The sequence below is a fragment of the Sciurus carolinensis genome, unplaced genomic scaffold (genome assembly GCF_902686445.1).
Source record: "Sciurus carolinensis unplaced genomic scaffold, mSciCar1.2, whole genome shotgun sequence".
Lineage (NCBI taxonomy): Eukaryota > Metazoa > Chordata > Mammalia > Rodentia > Sciuridae > Sciurus > Sciurus carolinensis.
The window spans coordinates 1,175,919-1,196,492 of NW_025920131.1; the positions used below are offsets into that span (position 1 = coordinate 1,175,919).

Sequence of the window (20,574 nt, forward strand, 5' to 3'; positions counted from 1 at the left end):
GCACAAATGTCCAGGTCAAGCTTGAAAGCTGCCCAGGAAGAGCGCAGCTGACATGGGGCCTTCCCTGGGTGGCAGGCCCTGGTTGTGCTCAAGCCTGGGCTTCAGCACTGCTCAGCGCCCTGCTCAGACACCTGTCTGCACATGCACAGACCTGTCAGTCACAGAGCAGGGACACACTGCCTTTATGCCAGTGATTCTGTAGCTGACGCTAGTTGCTAAAAAGCCTGCAAACTCACAGATCATCACCCAAAGTGACCTACAAACACAGAGCTGTCACTCCAGTACCATTATCTTTGAATCCCAGGGTGCCCAGGCTTTCCTACCTCCCTCTTCTGCGGCACTCTGCTGGGGGCTGACCCAGACTTCTGCAGCCTTCCTCTCGACTGCACAGCCCAGTGCTGAGGACAGTTCCCTTTGCAGTCTCACCACCTGCTTTGAGGACAACCATTGCCTTTACCTGGAAGGGAAACGGCTCAAAAAGGTTAAAAAAATGCACCCAAGCCCACAGCCCAGGCAGGGCTCTGAAAGAACCTGGGCCCAGGCCTTGCCACCCTTCAGTCTGAGTGGCAGGTGGCAGGACACTCCAAAGGCCAGCCACACAAGGACTCATGTATTTGAAACACTACATTTGCTTTAATTTTATTAAGCAACTAACGAAGAATACACAAGAGATGGGGAGGGAACCCCAATGGCTTTCTGAGGAATAACAGTTCAGTGCTGGAGACAGAAGCCTGCAGAGGGGTTTTATTTCCATGACACGCAAAATCGACGGGCAGTGAACTCACTGTCCACCAACCACACAAGGACAAACTTCAAAGGGGACAAATTCCAGGGACTGAGCACCTCTGCTCAGTTCCCACTTTACCCTGACCACGCAGATGACTGAAGAGGAAATGAACAGAAAGCCCTGAGCACGAACAGGCTGTGAGGGGATACTGGTCAGCCCAAGGTCACCTGGACTTGCCAAATGTTTATGGAAGCAGCTGTCAGTCTCCCTGGCCACAGGGTCCAGATGCATGGAGGCATGCAGCTGGAGACAGGGCAGGAGGCTGAGCTCCAGTGGGCATCTCTGCAGGGCAGCACAACAGGCACCAGCCGGTCTCACTTCCCACAGCTCTGCACCCAGGCCATGATATTCGGTAAAAGGTGGTTTCTGTTCTCCTTGGTGACCTGTGGGAGGAAGGAGGGAGCAGGCCTCAGACCTCCCTCCTTTCCTTCACCCTGAGAGCTGGGAAGGCTGGGAGGCCAGCAGGAGGTCTGAGACAGGACAGGTGTCTCCAGTCCCACCATCAGCTCTGCAGAGACAGCCCAAGGGACAGCAAGCCAGGTGAGGTAGCGCACACTGCAATCCCAGCAGCTGGGGAGGATGAGGCAGGAGGATCCAAGTTCAAAGCCTGCCTGAGCAACTTAGTAAGATCCTGTCTCAAAATAAAAAAATAAGAAGGGCTGGGGATGTGGCTCAGTGGTTAAGCACCCCTGGGTTCCATCTCTGGTACCAAAATAAATAAATAAATAAATGAATAAATAAGATAGGACAGCAACTTTGAGTGCTAATGGATCCTGACTCAGGAAGAGTGTGAACCAAGAGCTGTAAGGAAGGCAGGGAGTGGGTAGGGCAGATGGACAGTCAACATGGAGCAGAAGCAGCCACCAGAGCAGCAAATGACTGAGACCCAGGGACACCCAGAATCCAAGCATGCTCCCAAGGTCAGTACGTCTACTTGGCTCGCCAGGGGCTTGGAGGACTCAAGTGCTGCAAGGGGCCCTGGCTCACCTGGAGGAGGAGGGGGCTGAGCCAGAGAAGCAAGGATGACAAGGTGCAGACCATAACTCAGCCTCCTGACCCCAGCGTGTTCTCCATAGGCAGTACCCTTACAACACAAGGACGTTCAACAAGCAAGCACGGGAAGCAATCCTGGCATCCCTGCCCCTGTGTTCAGTTCTTCCCTCACCACACGTCTGCCAAAACAAAAGGGGCAGAGGCACCAGGGAGAGGGCAGGGCTGATGCTTCCTGTCACTGTGCCTCCCCTGGCCCCCACATTTATGGGCACAGGGCCGAGGGTGGGATGCCACAGAAAGGACACCGACCTCATGGAGGTGGCAGACTAGAGGAGATGTAGTATGAACAAGGATGGGGGAGATCCAAGATTCCCCAGGAAGGGTCCAGAGAGGTAGCAGGTCCTGGGTGGGAGGCAACAGGGCTCAGAAAGGCTTCCACAGCTGGGTGCATCTGGACGTGACCCTGACAGGTGGTCAATGCGGAAGGGCACCTGGACAGAGGGGGACACAAGCAAAGCCATCTGGTATGAGGGAGGGTGCACTGTAGGCCTGCAGAGGTCAGTGCTGGCAGCCTGAGAGGAGGAGCAGCTGGCCCCCAGCAGGCCTGCTCAGAGTTGACTGTGTCCCCAGAGGTTCATGTGTGGAACCCTGATCCCTCAGTGCATGGCATGTGGGGGTGGGGTCTTCAGGAGGCAACCAGGATTAGATGAGTGGCTTTGTGAGAAGGGGAAGCCACCCCAGCTGGCACCATGCTTCACTCCATGTGGGGCCCTCTGCCATGTTGGAGAGGGATGTGGGTCAATGTCTAAGTGGTGACCAAGTCTTCTAGAGAGGGGAGTGGTGCCACTTCTTCTCCACTTGGCTCTTCTACCTGATTTCTGTGTGTATGTGTGTGCGAGGGGGGTGGTTTTATGGAGATGTAATTCATATATCATAGAATTCACCTCAAGAGTAGAATTCTAGGGCTGGGAATATAGCTCAGTTGGTAGAGTGCTGGTCTCACAAGCATAGGGCCCTGGGTTCAATCCCCAGCACTGCGTACATTCAGAGTTTAAAATCCTCACCGCTATCTAATAACATTTCATCACCAACAGAAGCCCCTTCCAGTTACCCCCTTCTGCCCTCCCCGGCCCCTGGCAGCCACTTCTATCTGCTCTCTCAGTAATGTTGCCTCTCCTGGACATTCTCTACAAGTGGAATCACAGGTATGTGATCTGTGCCTGGCTACTTTCACTCAGCATGAGGTGACACTCGTTCACACATGTTGCACAATGAAACCATTAATACTTCAGTTCTTTGTGTTGCCAATAACACCCACTGTATGAAGGTATCACGTTTCTTTTATCCCTTCGCAGAATTGGGGTGATTCCCATGTTCTGGCCGTAATGCTGCTGTGATCATTCATTGAAGGTTTTTGTGAACATATTTTCCATTCTTCTGGGTAAATATCTTGGAGTGGAATTGCTGGTTTTCAGAGTGACTCAAATTTAATTTTTGAGGGACTACACCTGTTTTCCAGTTTCAGCACCACTGAGATCCCACCAGCAGTGTGAAGGCACCAACGCCCGCCATTTTCCATTTCTTTCTTTCAGTCATATTTCAGGTGCCCCAAGGGGTGTGCCTTCCCAGCCGCCCCTGACACTGCCCAGCCTTTCATGGGCTTACTGGTCACCTGTATAGCTTCTGTCGAGAAATACCCATTCAGAGTCTCTGTCTATTTTTATGGGTTTATTTTTACTTTATTGTTGAGTTCTTAAAGTTGTCTTTTTGTTCTAGGATTTGGGCTCATCTGATACATAATTTGCCAGCATCTTCTCCCCTCTGTGTGCTCTTTCCTACTCTTGCTGGGTCCTTTGAAGCACAAAGGTTTAGGGTTTGGGTGTGATTTGATTTATCTATTTTTTCCTTTGCTGTCTGAGTTCTGGGTGTTCTTTCATAGCAGGTTTTGCCCAATTGCTGTTCACAAAGACTTACTCCTATATTTTCTGCCAAGAGTTCTATAGATTTACCTCTTAAATTTAAATCTATAAACCATTTTGAGTTAATTTTGTGCACAGTGTAAAGGAAGGGTCCAAATTCATTCTTTTGCATGTGGATATTCAGTTTTCCAGCTGCATTTGTGGAAAACACTGCTCTTTTCCCATTACGCTGCCCAGTCTCCCTATGGAAAATCAAGTGGTCATAGACACAAGAGTCTATTTTTGAACTTCCACTCTCTTCCAATGGTTTACATGTGCACCCTGACACCAGTACTACAGTCTCAACTACTGTGGAGTAAATTTTAAAATCAGAAAGGGTGAGTACTTCAACACTGTCCATTTTGCAAATTATTCTGGCTGGGCCCCTTGTATTTTCATGTGAATTTCAGGATTTGCTTCTCAATTTCTACAAAAAGTACCCACTGCCATTGACTTCTGATCTTGTAGTATCCAGCAGTTGGTGAAAGAGCCCCGGGCCTGGTTTTGCATCCAAAGAACAAAGGTGCGGTGAACCGGGGACAGTATTGAATTCCTGCTATGAAGAAAACAGTTTATGTCCTGTTTGTCTAAAATACATGTAGCAAGAAGAGAAGGAGGTCTAAAAACTTCCAAATAGAAAGAAGCTGGGACCTAGCCTCTAGTACGCTTATGATCCTACAACCCAAAAGTGAGAACTGAAAGAATAAAAATGGCTTTGTGGAAGAAGCAAGTTTAAAGGGCTCTGAATTCTTATTATTAAAGTAGCTTTTGGTTATATTAACATTTTATAAAACAGAAAAATCAAATAACATCTCGGACTTGAGTCACAGAAGAATCTGCACCCCACTGACATGCCAGTGCCCCGGCTGCAGGCATGGGTGGATCCTGGCCCTCGCCACATGTGCTGTGGAAGGTAGAGTCTGCGCACCTAGCACCCCACACACGCCCCCGACCTGCTGGTCTGCTCTGCCCAGTTAATTAGAAAACTAGGAAAAGTACACATACCCCTTTCCAGTAATCTCGACCCACAAAAGCTTTCTCCTTTTGCCTCCAAGGCATCAACATGGCCGTTACCTACTGTTTTCACAATTAGCTTCCATGAGCCAAATACTGAAATAAGTTCAAAACAAAAACAGTTCTTAGTGTTATATTTAGAGACCAATAGGCTTTAGAAGTCATGAAAAAAAATATGGACAATGTTCTGAAAGAGCAATATAACTTCAGGAAGGCCATAGTCAGTACACAAGCCATGGCAGTTTCATCGCCTCCAAGACCCTCATGGGGTCTGGAAGGTCTCCCTCCAGTCAGAACCAGCAGGACCAGGAGCTGCAGCAGTGCCCAGCAGGTCAGGGAAGCACCTGGGCAGACCAAGGTGGGATGACATGATGGCTGACATTGGCAGTTCAGCTTCTGCTGTAGCCTAGGGGAGACAGCAGGGGGCAGAGGCAGGAGCATTCTGGGGCAGGCAGGCAGCATCACAGCCTGGATGCCAGACAGCACCCCCGCTGCAGCCAGGGACACGAGGCACCAGGCTAGGTGCCAGGCTCATCACACCACGAGCTCCCACTGCAGAGGATGTGACGTGGCTCAGAACCTCGCCAATGCTGTGATGTGGTGTCGCGTCCCCTCTGCCCGCAGAGAGAGACACGGCAAACGTCTGAAGCTTTGGAAGTTTATTGTGCACAGTTTCTTTCCTATGCTTCTCTTACCCCTAGCTTCTGCGCACTCTCAGCTTCCCTTTTCCCAGCTCCTTCCAGCTTCCAGCTCTGCTCCAGTCTCCGCCGCCGCTTCTTCCGCTTCTTCCGTCCCTTCCTCAGCTTCTGCCCGCTACTCTCCCACCCACCAGGCTTATATACACTTCAACCAATCAGGGGAGAGTACACGAGATAAACACGGACAGCTGCAGGCACAGGATGGGTACACGAGGGGGGGCATGCTCTAATCACATCGTTAACTAGCCAATCATTGGAATTCGCTGGTTGTTTACTGTATAGCCGGCCGCCCCTGGCTCAGCGTCAGGCGCCATCTTGACCATGTCTAAGGCCGGGGGCTCTAGAAACCCCGACAATGTGGACTAGAAGGCAGAAGACCAAGTCGGTGACTTCTCTCTCAGAAACCAATAGCATGCAATGGCAAAGTCCCCTCTGAACTCGACAGCAAGTCACAGGAGACAAACTCTCATCCCAGCTCCACTAGCCTGCTCCTCCTCCTGCCTCAGGCCTGTGCTCAAGTGGCATGTGGAGAGGCCTTCTGCCCACTCCAGAGGCCTGTCCACCCTGCCTGACCTTCCCTTCTACCCAGCCATGGCTGGACACATCCCACAAATGCTTGCTTGGCAGGTCCCCTCCAGGCGGCAGGGGTGCCTGCCTCATGGGGCAGGGAGCAGTGCCAGGCTCACTAAGTGGGGGAGAGGCCAGTCCGCCGCAGCTCCCCAGCCCTGTCTGCTGGACAGCAGATGCGTGAAGATACCTTCCTTCTGGAGACTGTCTTTCTTTGTCTACCTACACATCTGAGTGTTGCCATTCCTGCCTCACCTGTCAAACATGACCTCAGGAGCTTGAGACACTGCCACCAGCATGCAGCTCGACCTCCGCACAGTGCTCCTGCCCCCGTGCTCCTGACGGATCTTTACCTGGACGGAATCCTCTGGGTGCTGGGCTGCTGCTCCAACCCTGGGGCCCTGAGCCGATGGGCATCTCCAGCTGCATATCGGTGCATCAAGAGTCAGGTGCTGCTTCTCTCTCGCTGCTCTTGGGACTCGAGTCAGTGCCCACAGGTCTGTTCCTGAGGTTCTTGGCACGGATTTCTTCGGTTTACCCAGCTGTGGTTCACAGCAGGATTTTGGAATCTGTAGGTTTGTCTTTAGCAAACACGGGGAGATCTGGTCTACTGTGTCCCATCCGTCCCCAGGGCTCGTTCTTGACGTTTTTATACTGCCTGCTGCTCTATCTTCGAGTCTGCTAGTTCTTTCTTCTGTCATCCTCAGAAGGTGGGCCCACAGATTAATGTTTTAAATTTGGTTACTGTACTTCCTGGTTGTAAAATTTTTCTGTGATTCTTCTATTGTCTCTATTTTTGCTGAAACTTTCACTTTGAGACTTTCAGTTCTTCATTTGCCTCCAGAGCCTGTGATGGTCACTGAGGCAACACAGGATGCTGGGCCCAGTCCTGCCCTGACTCCCTGACTCCAGCACCATGGTTGGAAGTCCATATCTGCCAGCCACCTCTTCATTCTAGTTGCAGCACACATGGCTATCAGGACAAGTGACCTGTGGCCAAGTCTGTCATCCACTAGCTGCTTGCCTGGCACAATGTGATGAGCGGATGGCACTGGCTGGGTGGCATGCCCCCCACCCTGGAGCTCACTCAGCCAGGCAGAGTTGTGCAGCTCCACCTGGGGCCTGGAGCTGGCTGCTTTCTCTTGTTCCTTCAGGAGCTGTGAATCCTCCCGCCCCTCTCCTCAGAACCCCTCTCCCTGGCCCTGCCTGCCTCCTGGTCAGGTCTCCTCACAGGTGCCTGCTCCAGGACACCGTGGGCACAGGTCACTCTCAGACAGATCCAGACATCCACTGTCTCTGGAGATCAGAAAAGACCCAAGACACACAAAAGCCAACCACTCAGTCTGCTGGTAAGGACATGAAGGTTCTCGTTTTTAAGCCAGGACCACAAGGGTCACACGCATGGTGGCTGGAGAAGAGCGGGGTGTGTGGCCCCCTTCTGGAGCTCTCTCAGAGCTGATGTCTTCGGTGCCCCACTAGAAGCAATGATACCCCTGCTGGAGGACAGTCTCTCCTCTGGAGTGGGGACGTGGCCTCATCTTAAGACACAGCACACAGTTCTGGACATGGTCCTCAGCTCCCCTGACCCTCCCTTGACTTTCGGGTCCCTGATGCTAACAAGGGACCAAGCCCAGCCTTCCAGCATGGAAGTGCCATGTTCTGCTCCTCCAGCACCATTGCCTCCATGGCCACAGACACTGTCATCACAAACCTCTACCTTGGAGGTGGTGCACAGAGGGGCAGGTGGTGGCCCTTGGCTATGAGGCCACTGACATGAGGACTAGGCCTTCACACCTTTCCAGCCTCACTCAGACATCACCTCCTGGGACAGACCTCCCTTGAGTGCTGCCCACCACCAGGCCACCCAGCCATGCTGCCAGGACTCTTCCCAGCCCTCGGTAGCAGCTGGAACCACCTCCTGCATCTGTGGCACTCAGCTCCTGCACTCGGTCCCATGCCACTGGGGAACGGACCCACCAAGATGTGAACAGTGCCCTGCACACAGTAGGTGCTCAGTTGGCACTGGCCAAGGGAGTGCACCCCTGAAGGAGGTGCACATGCCTCCCAGATCTGGCTGGTCCAACCCAATGTGGTCTTTCACTGCCACACACAGGATGCACTGGTGGCAACATCCCAGCAGGGCTAGCGGGCCAGGGTCCTTTCAACCAGTGAGGCAGGCGCTCGCTCTGCTCCAAGTTGCTGAGGCCCGTGCCTTCCACTCACCATCTGCCTCTGGGAAGCATTTAACTTGGGGTGGGGGCAGCATGAGTGGAGCTTGCCAAGGGCACTTGCAGGCACAGAGGAGGGCAGCAGAGAAGACACAGAGGCACGAGAGGGACCGAGAAGGGCAGCAGGTTGGGACACTTGGGGGCTCCCAACGTTCGTCAGTGTGTGGAGGATGGTGACATTCTAAACCCCTAAGATTCAACTCAGTGATGCTGCAGCACAGGGGCATGTAGGGAGCAGAGGAGCAGTCAAGGGCAGGGCACCTGCAGACAGGGCGCACTCACACTGAACACCTTCACGTCAGGCCTGCCCCGGATCTCCCCCACCAGGGCCAGAGGCTTTCCCTTCCGGGGTGGGATGGTGCCCAGAACCATGGTCTCTGGTGAGGACAGAGTCTGGTGCACAGCCTGGATGAAGGGCTGACTGAAGAGCTCCATCTTCCCAATCTCATCGATGACACACACTCAGGGTCCAAGGCCTCTGCAGGAACCCACATGGGGATGGAGACACTTGGCCACACTACTCACAAGGCCCTGCGTGTCACAGGCTGTCCTCACATGCAGGCTCATGAGAAGGGCAACCTAGGAGCCTGTAGCACCAAGCACTAAGTCCCCAATTCCTGGCTTCTTGCAATATTTTATTCCTCACAATGGTTCCAACAGTGACCACACCTTATGCTTACATGTACCCAGAAAATAAAGGGCACCCCAATACCTCAGGTTTAGAGAAAGGAGACAGCAAGGCTGAGTACCATGGCAATGCTGGTCTCTTGACTCCAACTCTGAGTCTTGCTCCAAGAGGTCTAGAATAGCACTGGGCACTCCCATCCAGGCCTGACAGCACAGGGTGCTCCACGGCTCCCCAGTGTCCCTGTCAGGGTCTGTAGCCAGGCTGCGGCTCCTCCTGGATGTCCTACAAGCCCCTCAGGGTCCCAAGCACACCATCGCTGATCCCACAACATACAGGTTCTTGGCTGGGAGAGCTTTCCTGGGACTGAGAAGGTCCTACCAGCTGACAGGCAGAGGGGCACCATAAAGAACCCCTCCTGTGACACGGACCCTGAGAACCAGCCTGGAGGCTTGGGCTGTGAGACCCCGGGACAGATCAACAGCCACTCTGGCCCCTCTCCCAGCAAATACAGACCCAGCTGTGGAGGGGCCCTGACAGGCACGGCAGATGTCACCCCAGTGCTCCAGGATGACCAGAACCACCACGCCAAGGAAGCCCCACAGAGCAGAGCGCCTTCAGGCTGCCCAGCTGCTGCAAGGCAGGTGTGTATACCTTCTCCAGGTGCCCCCCCACTGAGACAGTGAGGAGTCCTGGAGACCAAAACAAGGGGCCCCACTCCCAGGCCCCAGCCACACTCTGTGCCACACACCTGCACACCTTCCCAGGAACCAGGAACTGTGTCCAAGAAACCCCTCTCACTATGAAGAAACTGCTCTCCAGGGGTAGAACACTTGTGCCTGGCAGCCAAGGCACAGGCGTGAGTACCACCTTATGGAGCATGCTCAGCCAGTGACCTGCTGGGCAGCAGACCTGACCACAGGTGCAGGGACCACTGTCCTCACCACCAGCAGCATTCAGATTGTTTTCAAAAAGTTTCACATGCTAGTAAAAATTTTACCACTATTAGAACTTTGGAGCAAAGCTCTTATCTCTGCCACTGGCTGTCCTTCTCTTTATTAGAAACCTCCTGGAGTGGGGAGAACAGACTGCCAACTACAGGGAGGTGGTGACAACTGGCAAGCGGCTGGGGGCAAGAGAAGTTCAGCTACAATCCCAGCTGGGGGTTTGGCTCACCAAGGTGCCTCAACTTGGTGGGACACGCATTTCAAGGAGGAGTTAAATCTGCTTGCCTGTAGGGCCTGCAGAGGATACCATGCTGCTCAGAGCCCTGCAAACAGCCTCCCCAGGAAGGATGCTAAAGAAGGGAGAGAGAGGAACCCCACCACAGCCACGGGAAGGAGGCTGTCTGGAAAATGACCACGTCCTCCACATCAACAGGGCCCTTGCTCTGCACAGTCTCCATCACCCCATGTGACCTCCAACATGGCCTCAATTCCACAGCTCAGGACAGCTCTGCCTGGCAGACACTGCCACCAGGAAGACCTCAGTAAAACAGGAACGCAGAGGCAGTGTTCTGAGGATGGAGCCTCCAAGCGGACAGTCTGCACTCACTAACGGCCAACGCCACCACGCTGCTACCACCAGCACAGGACAATGCAGGAGGACCAATGCGTGGGGAGCAATGTTGCAATGGTAATTAAACAGTGCGGTACTGATGCAGAAATGAAGGTCCAGCATCGATGAGGGACAGCCCTTGAGCATTTTGCACACACATTTAAACATGACTTATGAAGCAAAATACACTGATTGGATATGAGTTGTCTCATAAACGGTTTTAGCAAAACTAGCTAAGTATCTGGAAGGAAACCAACTGTCTCCCATGTTACATTTGAAATAAATCCAGGTGGACCAAAAGCATAAGTGCTTTTTTAAAAGCACAGGGAAGAAGAAAAATAAAGTAAAATGTTATGTTAAATTTGAATAGGACTGAACTAAGTGACAAGCAGAAAAACCGAATCAATAATATAAAAAGGTCATCTGCCTTACAAAGGGGGAATGGGAAGAAGAATTCCACAATAATTTAGACTAAAGAAACCAAACAAAGGAAACTCTGAAACCTCATTAGAACCTTAAAAATGCAAATCGAGGTCAGGAAGTGTCTTGAAACTGAATCAGGTACCTACAATGTGCCAGACAGTCTGTCCTCACACCACAGAGGACCAGAGTGGCCCTGGAACCAGGCTCCTCACACCATGCTACCCTTCAGGCACTGTGGGAGGCCAGCCCCACTAGAGGCAGAGCTCCTGCTTGATGGCAAGGTTACTTCCCACTGGGAACAAGGTATCTGACATGGAGGTAACCACAGTAGATCAAAGATGAAATGCCCACTCAGAGAGTCAATCATGAACCTCAGTTCTGAAGATTATTAAGATATGAGACCACGTCAGATCACTTAGTCAGCCTGTAGGAAAAACAAACTGGGCCTATAAACTGGGAGGGGCTGTTTCTTCCGTTCTGGATGACTGAACAAACAGACTAGGCAGCCAGGCAGGCAAAACATGCCAGCAGTGGCTATGCCATGGTAAGACCTGAGTAATTCACATTGTCCTTCCTTTTTTTACAAATTTTTTTTTTTTTTTTTACCATGGACAGAGAAAATTTCAATATTTAGGAAAACAATGTGATAGCTCTCAAGTAAGGTGAGGTCAGTCCTGGATGAGCGATCAACCCAGCTGGACCTACAGGGGGCTTCCTAGAAGCCCAAGACCTTTCCCATGGGCACTGGCCTCCCTCCTTCCCCTTCCATGCCCCTGCTCTGCTCCATCTCTGCTCTGGTCTGCAAAGTGTGGCAGATACCCATGCTGAGGTGAGCCTGCGGACCTGAGCCTCCTGGGCCTCCTCCACCCCACGGTGCTGTCAGCTCCTGGCCAGTCCTGCTTCCCTGGGGACCAATGGGCATGCCACACTGGTCTAACCTGAGAATTATTTTCCTTACATTTTTCATAGTATTTTTAAAAAGGACTCAAATAACCCTTTGCCCACAGTGAGGCTCTTACACATGACAGACATTTCTTAACTTTGTCAGATCTGCTTTCCCAGGTCTTGCAAGCTCAACACTGGCCCTGGATGGAAGGTCTCACCTGTTTCCCTGGGGTTTCTAGAGCTTCCAGCCCACCCTGTCACCACCTGTCAACAGCAAAACCTTTCTATTCAAACACTCCTATTTTTGTCACCTAATCTTTGTGTTTTTATAAAAGCTAAACTCTAATTCCTTCTCCTTTCTTCATCGCAATAATGTTTGGGGGATGGGAGAGACATTTTTGCTCTAGAAAAGAAATCCAATCCCTAACTGGGTAGGAATGCCCTGTGGGGGCCGCGCCTGAAGGTCTGTGCTGCTGATCAGAGTCCAGAGCTGTCTTTGTTTCTTAATTAAGAAGACAGATGCAATCTCTTGATGTGGTCAGTACAAGAGCGCTTATGTAACCCTGCAGGTAGACATCAGGCGTGCACCCTCTTCTCCCAGAACTCTGTCTGCTGAAAGGAATTAAAAATCAATTCTGTGTATTGATCCAATGCTCAAAGTCAGACTCTTTCCTTGGAATTTCATTAAAGCATCTCACTTGCTCTTTGGACATTTAGATGGAGGTATCTGGTGGAAAAACAACACATTCTCTTACTGCTCCCATGAAACTCAGCAGGGGGAGGTTTTCAGGGGAAGGAGTGTGAGGAGGGTGGAGGTGAGTGCAGCAGAGGCAGAGAACTAACTCATGGGCTGGGGAGCTGCAGCCCCACCAACAGGGGAGAAGACCCCACCAAATCGAGGGTCCTCAGCAGCTGGCTCTGAACTGCAGCAGTCTTGGCAACCACCAAACCCCTGCGCTGTTCAACTGTGCTCTGGTGCTCAGGGGCAGAGGCACAACCCAGGAAGACAGTGTGCCAGCAACCAAGATGGAAGGGTCTGAGAGCCTGGGATGGGATGACCCTGACACCTGTGGGCTTCAGCACAGCCGGATGACCTCAGAGGCAGCAGGGTCAGCTGACATAGGGCCTTCCAGTCCACTGGAGGCATGCTGAACCTCAGTCCTGGAGCAGTGGAAAGCTCTTGAGATGAGTTCACATTGTTCCATTTCCCTAAATCACTCTGTAAATCCTCAACAGGGCCCCAGAGCCCTGCACCTGTGCCCCACACACACCTTCCTCCTCCTCCTCACTCCTGCCATCTAGAAGATTCTCTCTGGACCACCGCTCCCCGTCACCCCCATACTCTCCTCCTCTCCTCCCTTCAGTGTGGATATCAGCTACTCAGCCCCTTCCTGGCCTCCTGGGCCCAGCCATCCCCGCACTGCACTCATGGCACTGCTGGAGGGATCCCTGTCCTCATCTCCTATCTGTGTTCCCACTAGGCTGAGAGTCTCCAGAGATGAGTTTGGGTATGTTCTATTCAGGATCCTGAACTTGATCCAGGACTTGATGATATGTGATAAACAGATGCAAAGACTAGGTAATAGAAAATCAGTAAAATGAAAAGCTGGTTCTTTGAAAAGTTCCTTTTAATTGAAAAAGCTTTCAGTAGACTGATTAAGAAAAAAAACAGGAAAAGAGCTAAATGAAGAAATGAAACTTTAGTCAACACAATCAAGTTTACAAAATAAAATTAATATATAACTTAGATGAAATGGACAAAATACCAAAAGGCACAAATACCACAATTGATCCAGTAAGAAATCAAAAACTGGGGGTTTTTCAAGATGGCAGACTAGAGGGTGGCTGCATTTCATGTTGCTCCAGGATGCAGGATTCAAAAGAGGAGATAGTGAGAGACTTGGGACCAACTCAAAGCTGCCGGGTGAGTCTCTCCCATTGGGGAGGCGTCCCGGATGGGGCGGTAGTCCCAGAATGCAGGGAACTTTGTGAAGTAGAGTTGCCCAGTGAGACACCTCTCCCCCCGCTGGAGTGGTAAACACGGGCAACTGGGAACATCATAGAGGAGGCGGCTCAACACAGCGCTTTGACTCGGAGCAACCACTGGGATTCCAGGCAGCTGCCTGAGGAGGAGCTGCGTGGGGAGCTGTTTGGACTCAGAGCAATTGCTTCTGAACACTGGGGGACTGCCCGGAGGAAGAGGAGGAGGAGGAACACGGCGGGTCGCTTGGACTTGGAGGGACTACACCAGAGATACAGGCGGTTGCCAAAGGAGGAACTGCGTGGCGAGCTGTTTAGACTCAGAGCGACCGCCTCTGAACACCGGGGGGCTGCCCAGAGGAAGAGAGGGACACGGTGGATAGCTTGGTCTAGGAGTGACTGCATCAGAGCTACAGGTGCTTGCCAGAGGAGGAGCGGCACGGCGAACTGTTTTGACTCAGAGAGACCACTTCTGAACACCGGGGGGCCTGCCCACAGGAAGAGGAGGAGGAACCCGGCAGGTCTCTTGGTCTAGGAGTGACTGCATCAGAGCTCCGGGTGGCTGCTCAGAGGAGGAGGCGAGTGGTGAGTTGTTTGGACTCAAAGCGACCGCTCCTGAACACCGGTGGCCTGCCTGGAGGAGGAGCGCGGTGGGTCGCTTGGTCTCGGAGCGACCACTCCTGAACATCCGGGGGGCTACCCCGAGGAGGAAGAGGAACAGGGTGGTCACTTGGACTCCGAGTGACTGCCTAGGGCTACGGGCGGTTGGCGGGAGGAGGAGACGCAAAGTGAGTTCCTTGGATTCCTAGTGACTGCGTCAGAACACCGGGCGGCTGTCCGGAACGAGAGGCGTATGGCGGGTCTCTGGGACTCGGAGCTATTGTACGGCGCTCCAGGTGGCGGCTCAGAGGAGGGACCGCATAGCCAGGCGATTAGGTGCAGACCAGGGTCCCAGGAACTAGGCGGTTTCTTGGTGGAAGAGGCACACAGAGACACGCTTAGGAGTGAAGCGAAGGTTCCAGGACTGTGGGCAGATTCTCTGAGGAGAGGCAGCCTAAGGAGACTCCGCTGCAAAGGGTGAGGCTCCCAGGCCCAGGCGGTAGATCCGGGCCCCTGGGAACATTGCAGAGGAAGGCAGCCCAGCCCAGGCGGTAGTTGTAGATTGAGGGGAACCTCTAGGAGGGAACTGACCAGTGAGACCTCCCCACCGGGTGAGTCTTCCCTGCCGGGTGAGGTTTTCCCACAAGGATGGTAAAACCAGAGACACAGGCTCAAACAGGCCTTGCCTCAGCCTGCAGCCTAGTTCCCCTTTGAATGACCATTGGTCAACAAGTGGAGGCACCTCTGCCCACTCTCAGGGAATATACCCCACCTGAGGGTCACCACCCCTAGAGAGGCAGCTTCCTTGTGAAAAACCTCATTCTCAACTTCCTCCAAGTCTTCAGGCTACTGAAGGATAAGAGGGGATATACTAGCAATCTTCAGGGACATTATAAGTCAATAGAGGAAATCTGCAATATCTTAATGATCCACTGATTCCTGAACAATATAAGAAAACAAGGGAAGAAAATACCCGAAACAAATCTAGATGTTACATCAATAGAATCCAACGACAGCGTGGCAGAAGAAATGACAGAAAGGGAGTTCAGAATGTACATAATTAAAATGATCAGGGAAGCAAACGATGAGATGAAAGAGCAAATGCAGGCATTGAATGATGAGATGAAAGAGCAAATGCAGGCATTGAATGATCACACCAATCGACAGTTAAAAGTGCAAATACAGGAAGCAAAAGATCATTTCAATAAAGAGTTAGAGATATTGAAAAAAAGCCAAACAGAAAACCTCAAAATGAAGGAAACAATAAATCAAATTAAGAATTTCACAGAAAGCATAACCAATAGGATAGAACACCTGGAAGACAGAACCTCAGATATTGAAGACAAAATATTTAACCTTGTAAACAAAGTTGAACAAACAGAGAAGATGGTAAGAAATCATGAACAGAATCTCCAAGAACTATGGGATATCATGAAAAGGTCAAATTTGAGAATTATTGGGATTGAGGAAGGCTTAGAGAAACAAACCAAAGGAATGAACAATCTATTCAATGAAATAATATCAGAAAATTTCCCAAATCTGAAGAATGAAATGGAAAATCAAGTTCAAGAGGCTTATAGGACTCCAAATACACAAAATTACAACAGAACCACACCAAGGCACATTTTAATGAAAATACCTAACATAAAAAATAAAGACAGAATTTTAAAGGCTCTGAGAGAAAAGAACCAAATTACATACAGGGGGAAACCAATACAGATATCAGAAGATTTTTCAATCCAGACCCTAAAAGCTAGAAGGGCCTGGAACAACATTTTTCAAGCTCTGAAAGAAAATGGATGCCAACCAAGAATCTTATACCCAGCAAAACTTACCTTCAAATTTGACTATGAAATAAAATAATTCCATGATAAACAAAAGCTAAAAGAATTTACAAAAAGAAAGCCAGCATTATAGAACATTTTCAGCAAAATATTCCATGAGGAAGAGATAAAAAACAAGAAGCAAATCAGCCAAGGGAGGACTTATCCTAAAGGAACTGTCAAATAAAGGAGGAACCAAGTGCTGTCAAAAAAATAAATAAATAAATAATATTTAAAAAATGAACCAAATGCCCAGGAATACAAATCATATCACAATAATAACCCTGAATGTTAATGGCCTGAATTCATCAATCAAAAGAAATAGACTGGCAGATTGGATTAAAAAGAAAAATCCAACAATATGTTGCCTCCAAGAGACTCACCTCATAGAAAGAGATACCCATAGACTAAAGGTGAAAGGATGGGGAAAAACATACCATGCACATGGACTCACCAAAAAAACTGGAGTATATCCATACTTATTTCAGATAATGTGGACTTCAAGCCAAAGTTAGTCAGAAGGGATAAAGAAGGACATTTCATACTGCTTAAAGGAAGCATAAATCAGCAAGATATAACAATCATAAACATCTATGCCCCAAACAGTGGCTCATCCATGTATGTCAAACAAATCCTTCTCAATTTTAGAAACCAAATAGACCATAACACAATAGTACTAGGTGATTTTAACACGCCTCTCTCACCACTGGACAGATCCACCAAACAAAAATTGAACAAAGAAACCACAGATCTCAATAACACAATCAATAATTTAGACTTAACATACATTTATAGAATATATCATCCATCCAAGAGCGAATACACTTTCTTCTCAGCAGCACATGGATCCTTCTCTAAGATAGACCATATATTATGCCACAAAGCTAATGTTAGCAAATACAAGAAGATAGAGACACTACCTTGTATTCTATCAGATCATAATGGATTGAAGTTAGAAATAAATGAAAGAGTAAAAAACAGAAACTACTCCAACACCTGGAGATTAAACAATATGCTATTATATGATGAATGGATAACAGCAGATATTAGGAAGGAAATTTAAAAACTCTTAAGGTAAATGAGAACAAGGAAACATCATATCAAAATCTTTGGGACACTATGAAAGCAGTACTTAGAGGAAAATTTATTTCATGGAGCGCATTTAATAAAAGAAGTAACACTCAACAACTAAACGACCTAACACTACAGCTCAAAGCCCAAGAAAAAGAAGAACAGACCAACACCAAAAGTAGTGGAAAGCAGGAAATAGTTAAACTCAGAGCTGAAATCAACAAAATTGAAACAAAAGAAACAATACAAAAAATTGACAAAATAAATAGTTGGTTATTTGAAAAAATAAACAAAATTGATAAACCTTTAGCCACACTAACAAAGAGAAGACGAGAGAAAACTCAAACCACTAAAATTTGGAATGAACAAGGAACTATCACAACAGACACGATTGAAATACAAAACATAATTAGAAGCTATTTTGAAAATCTATACTCCAACAAAATAGAAAATTTCAAAGACATCAACAGGTTTCTAGAGACATATGTATTGCCTAAACTGAATGAGGAGGACATACACAATTTAAATAGACCAATTTCAAGCAATGAAATAGAAGAAGTCATCAAAAGCCTACCAACAAAGAAAAGTCCAGGACCAGATGGGTTCTCAGGCGAGTTCTACAAAACCTTTAAAGAAGAGTTCATTCCAATACTTCTCAAAGTATTCCATAAAATAGAAGAGGAGGGAACCCTACCAAACTCATTCTATGAAGCCAATATTACCCTGATACCTAAACCAAACAGAGACACATCGAGGAAAGAAAATTTCAGACCAATATCCTTAATGAACATCAACGCAAAAAATCTCAACAAAATTTTAACAAATCGCATACAAAAACATATTAAAAAGATAGTGCACCATGATCAAGTGGGTTCCATCCCAGGGATGCAAGGTTGGTTCAACATCAGGAAATCAATAAATGTCATTCACCATATCAATAGACTTAAAGTTAAGAATCACATGATTATTTCAATAGATGCAGAAAAAGCATTTGATAAAATACAGCATCACTTCATGCTCAAAACACTAGAAAAAATAGGGATAGTGGGAACATTGCTTAACATTGTAAAGGCCATCTATGCTAAGGCCATTGCTAATATCATTCTAAATGGTGAAAAACTGAAAGCATTCCCCCTAAAAACTGGAACAAGGCAGGGATGCCCTCTTTCACCACTTCTTTTCAATATTGTCCTTGAAACTCTAGCCAGAGCAATTAGACAGACCAAAGAAATTAAAGGGATACGAATAGGAAAAGAAGAACTCAAACTATCCCTGTTCGCTGATGACATGATTATATATTTAGAGGAACCTGGAAATTCCACCAGAAAACTTTTAGAACTCATAAGTGAATTCAGTAAAGTAGCAGGATATAAGATCAATGCACATAAATCTAAGGCATTTTTATACATAAGTGGTGAATCTTCAGAAAGAGCAATTAGGAAAATACTCCATTCACAATAGATTCGAAAAAAATAAAATACTTGTGAATCAATCTCACAAAAGAGGTAAAAGACCTCTACAATGAGAACTACAGAACACTAAAGAAAGAAATTAAAAAAATCTTAGAAGATGGAAAGATCTCCCATGTTCTTGGATAGGAAAAATTAATTGTCAAAATGGCTATACTACCAAAAGTGCTATACAGATTCAATGCAATCCCAATTAAAATCCCATTTCTGTACCGCACTCAAATAGAGCAAGCAATTATGAAATTCATCTGGAAGAATAAAAAACCCAGAATAGCTAAAGCAATCCTTGGTAGAAAGAGTGAAGCAGGGGGTATCACAATACCAGAACTTCAACTCTACTACAAAGCAATAGTAGCAAAAATCGCATGGTATTGGTACCAAAAGAGAAAGGTGGATCAATGGTACAGAATAGAGGACACGGACACAAACCCAAATAAATACAATTTTCTCATACTAGACAAAGGTTCCAACAATATGCAATGGAGAAAAGATAGCCTCTTCAACAAATGGTGCTGGGAGAATGGAAATCCATATGCAACAGAATGAAACTAAACCCATATCTCTCACCATGCACGAAACTAAACTCAAAATGGATTAAGGATCTCGGAATCAGACCAGAGACCTTGCATCTTATAGAAGAAAAAGTAGGTCCAGAGCTTCAACATGTCGGCTTAGGACCAGACTTCCTCAACAGGACTCCCATAGCACAAGAAATAAAAGCAACAATTAATCTCTTCATGGGGCGATACAAGATGGCGCCCTGAGGGAGACGCACCCCTAGTCGCTCCAGAACCCAGGAGTTAAGAAGGGGAGGCATTGAGAGACTCGGACTGAAATAGAGCCACGGGTGAGTCTGCCCACTGGGTAAAGCTCGGTCCGGGTGGCAGGCCCAGATAGAGGTGGCTTATCGGAGCCGGGCAGGGCAGCTAGAGTCATCCACAGGCAGCCCTGCGCACTCCGGCGATGGGTCCCGCCCACACAGCCAGCTTCTCCAGGTTCTCGGAACGGAACTGGCCCGCTAGTGAGAGCCTTTCTGACCAGAACAAGCTCCGAGTCCCGGAGCCACTACAGCGCAGCGTACTCCGGCAACGAACCAGCGGAGAGCCTCGATCCGTAAGCAGCCTCTGGGATGAGGGCAGGGCAGCCAGAGACCTCTTCAGGCGGCTCTGCCCACTCCGGCTGCAGGCTCTTTTCACGGGGCGATACAAGATGGCGGCCTAGAGGGAGACTGCACCCCCAGTCACTCCAGAACCCAGGAGTTAAGAAGGGGAGGCATTGAGAGACTCGGACTGAAATAGAGCCACGGGTGAGTCTGCCCACTGGGTAAAGCTCGGCCCGGGTGGCAGGCCCAGATAGAGGGGGCTTATCGGAGCTGGGCAGGGCAGCTAGAGCCTTCCCAAGGTAGCCTTCCACACTCCAGCAGTGGGCTCCACCCACACGGCCAGCTGCAAGGTGCAGGCCCACAGTGAGAGCATTTCCGCACAGAGCCAGTTCCAAACCGTGGAACCAGTAGGGGGCTAGGGGCAGTTTTCTTCTGATGAGCTGCTTTATCAGATTCCTCCAAGACATCGGGCTACTGAAGGCTGGGAGGTGATACACTGGAAATCTACCGGGACACTATAAGCCAATAGCGGAAAACTGCAATATCTCAGGGTCCCACTGACAACTGACCAATATGAGAAAACAAGGGAAGAAAATGTCCCAAACAAACCTAGATACTACATCAATAAAACCCAATGACAGCACAGCAGAAGAAATGTCAGAAAGGGAGTTCAGAATGTACGTAATTAAAACGATCAGGGAAGCTAATGAGGAGATGAAAGAGCAAATGCAGGCATTGAAGGAGGACATGAAAGAGCAAATGCAGGCATTAAATGATCGCACCAATCAACAGTT

At 49.0% G+C, this 20,574-nt stretch overlaps 1 protein-coding gene across 1 annotated transcript in view; it reads right to left on the minus strand.

The window, feature by feature from the left end:
• Nucleotides 1-1,101: 1,101 nt before the first annotated feature.
• The window catches only part of LOC124974102 (cancer-related nucleoside-triphosphatase-like), a 67,179-nt gene continuing 47,706 nt past the window's right edge, over nucleotides 1,102-20,574 (minus strand). The window contains exons 3-4 of the mRNA XM_047537634.1: nucleotides 8,528-8,706; nucleotides 1,102-1,170 (exon numbers count right to left, since the gene is read on the minus strand). Coding sequence (XP_047393590.1) covers nucleotides 1,102-1,170; nucleotides 8,528-8,706 — 248 coding nt within the window. The remainder of the gene's footprint in view (nucleotides 1,171-8,527; nucleotides 8,707-20,574) is intronic.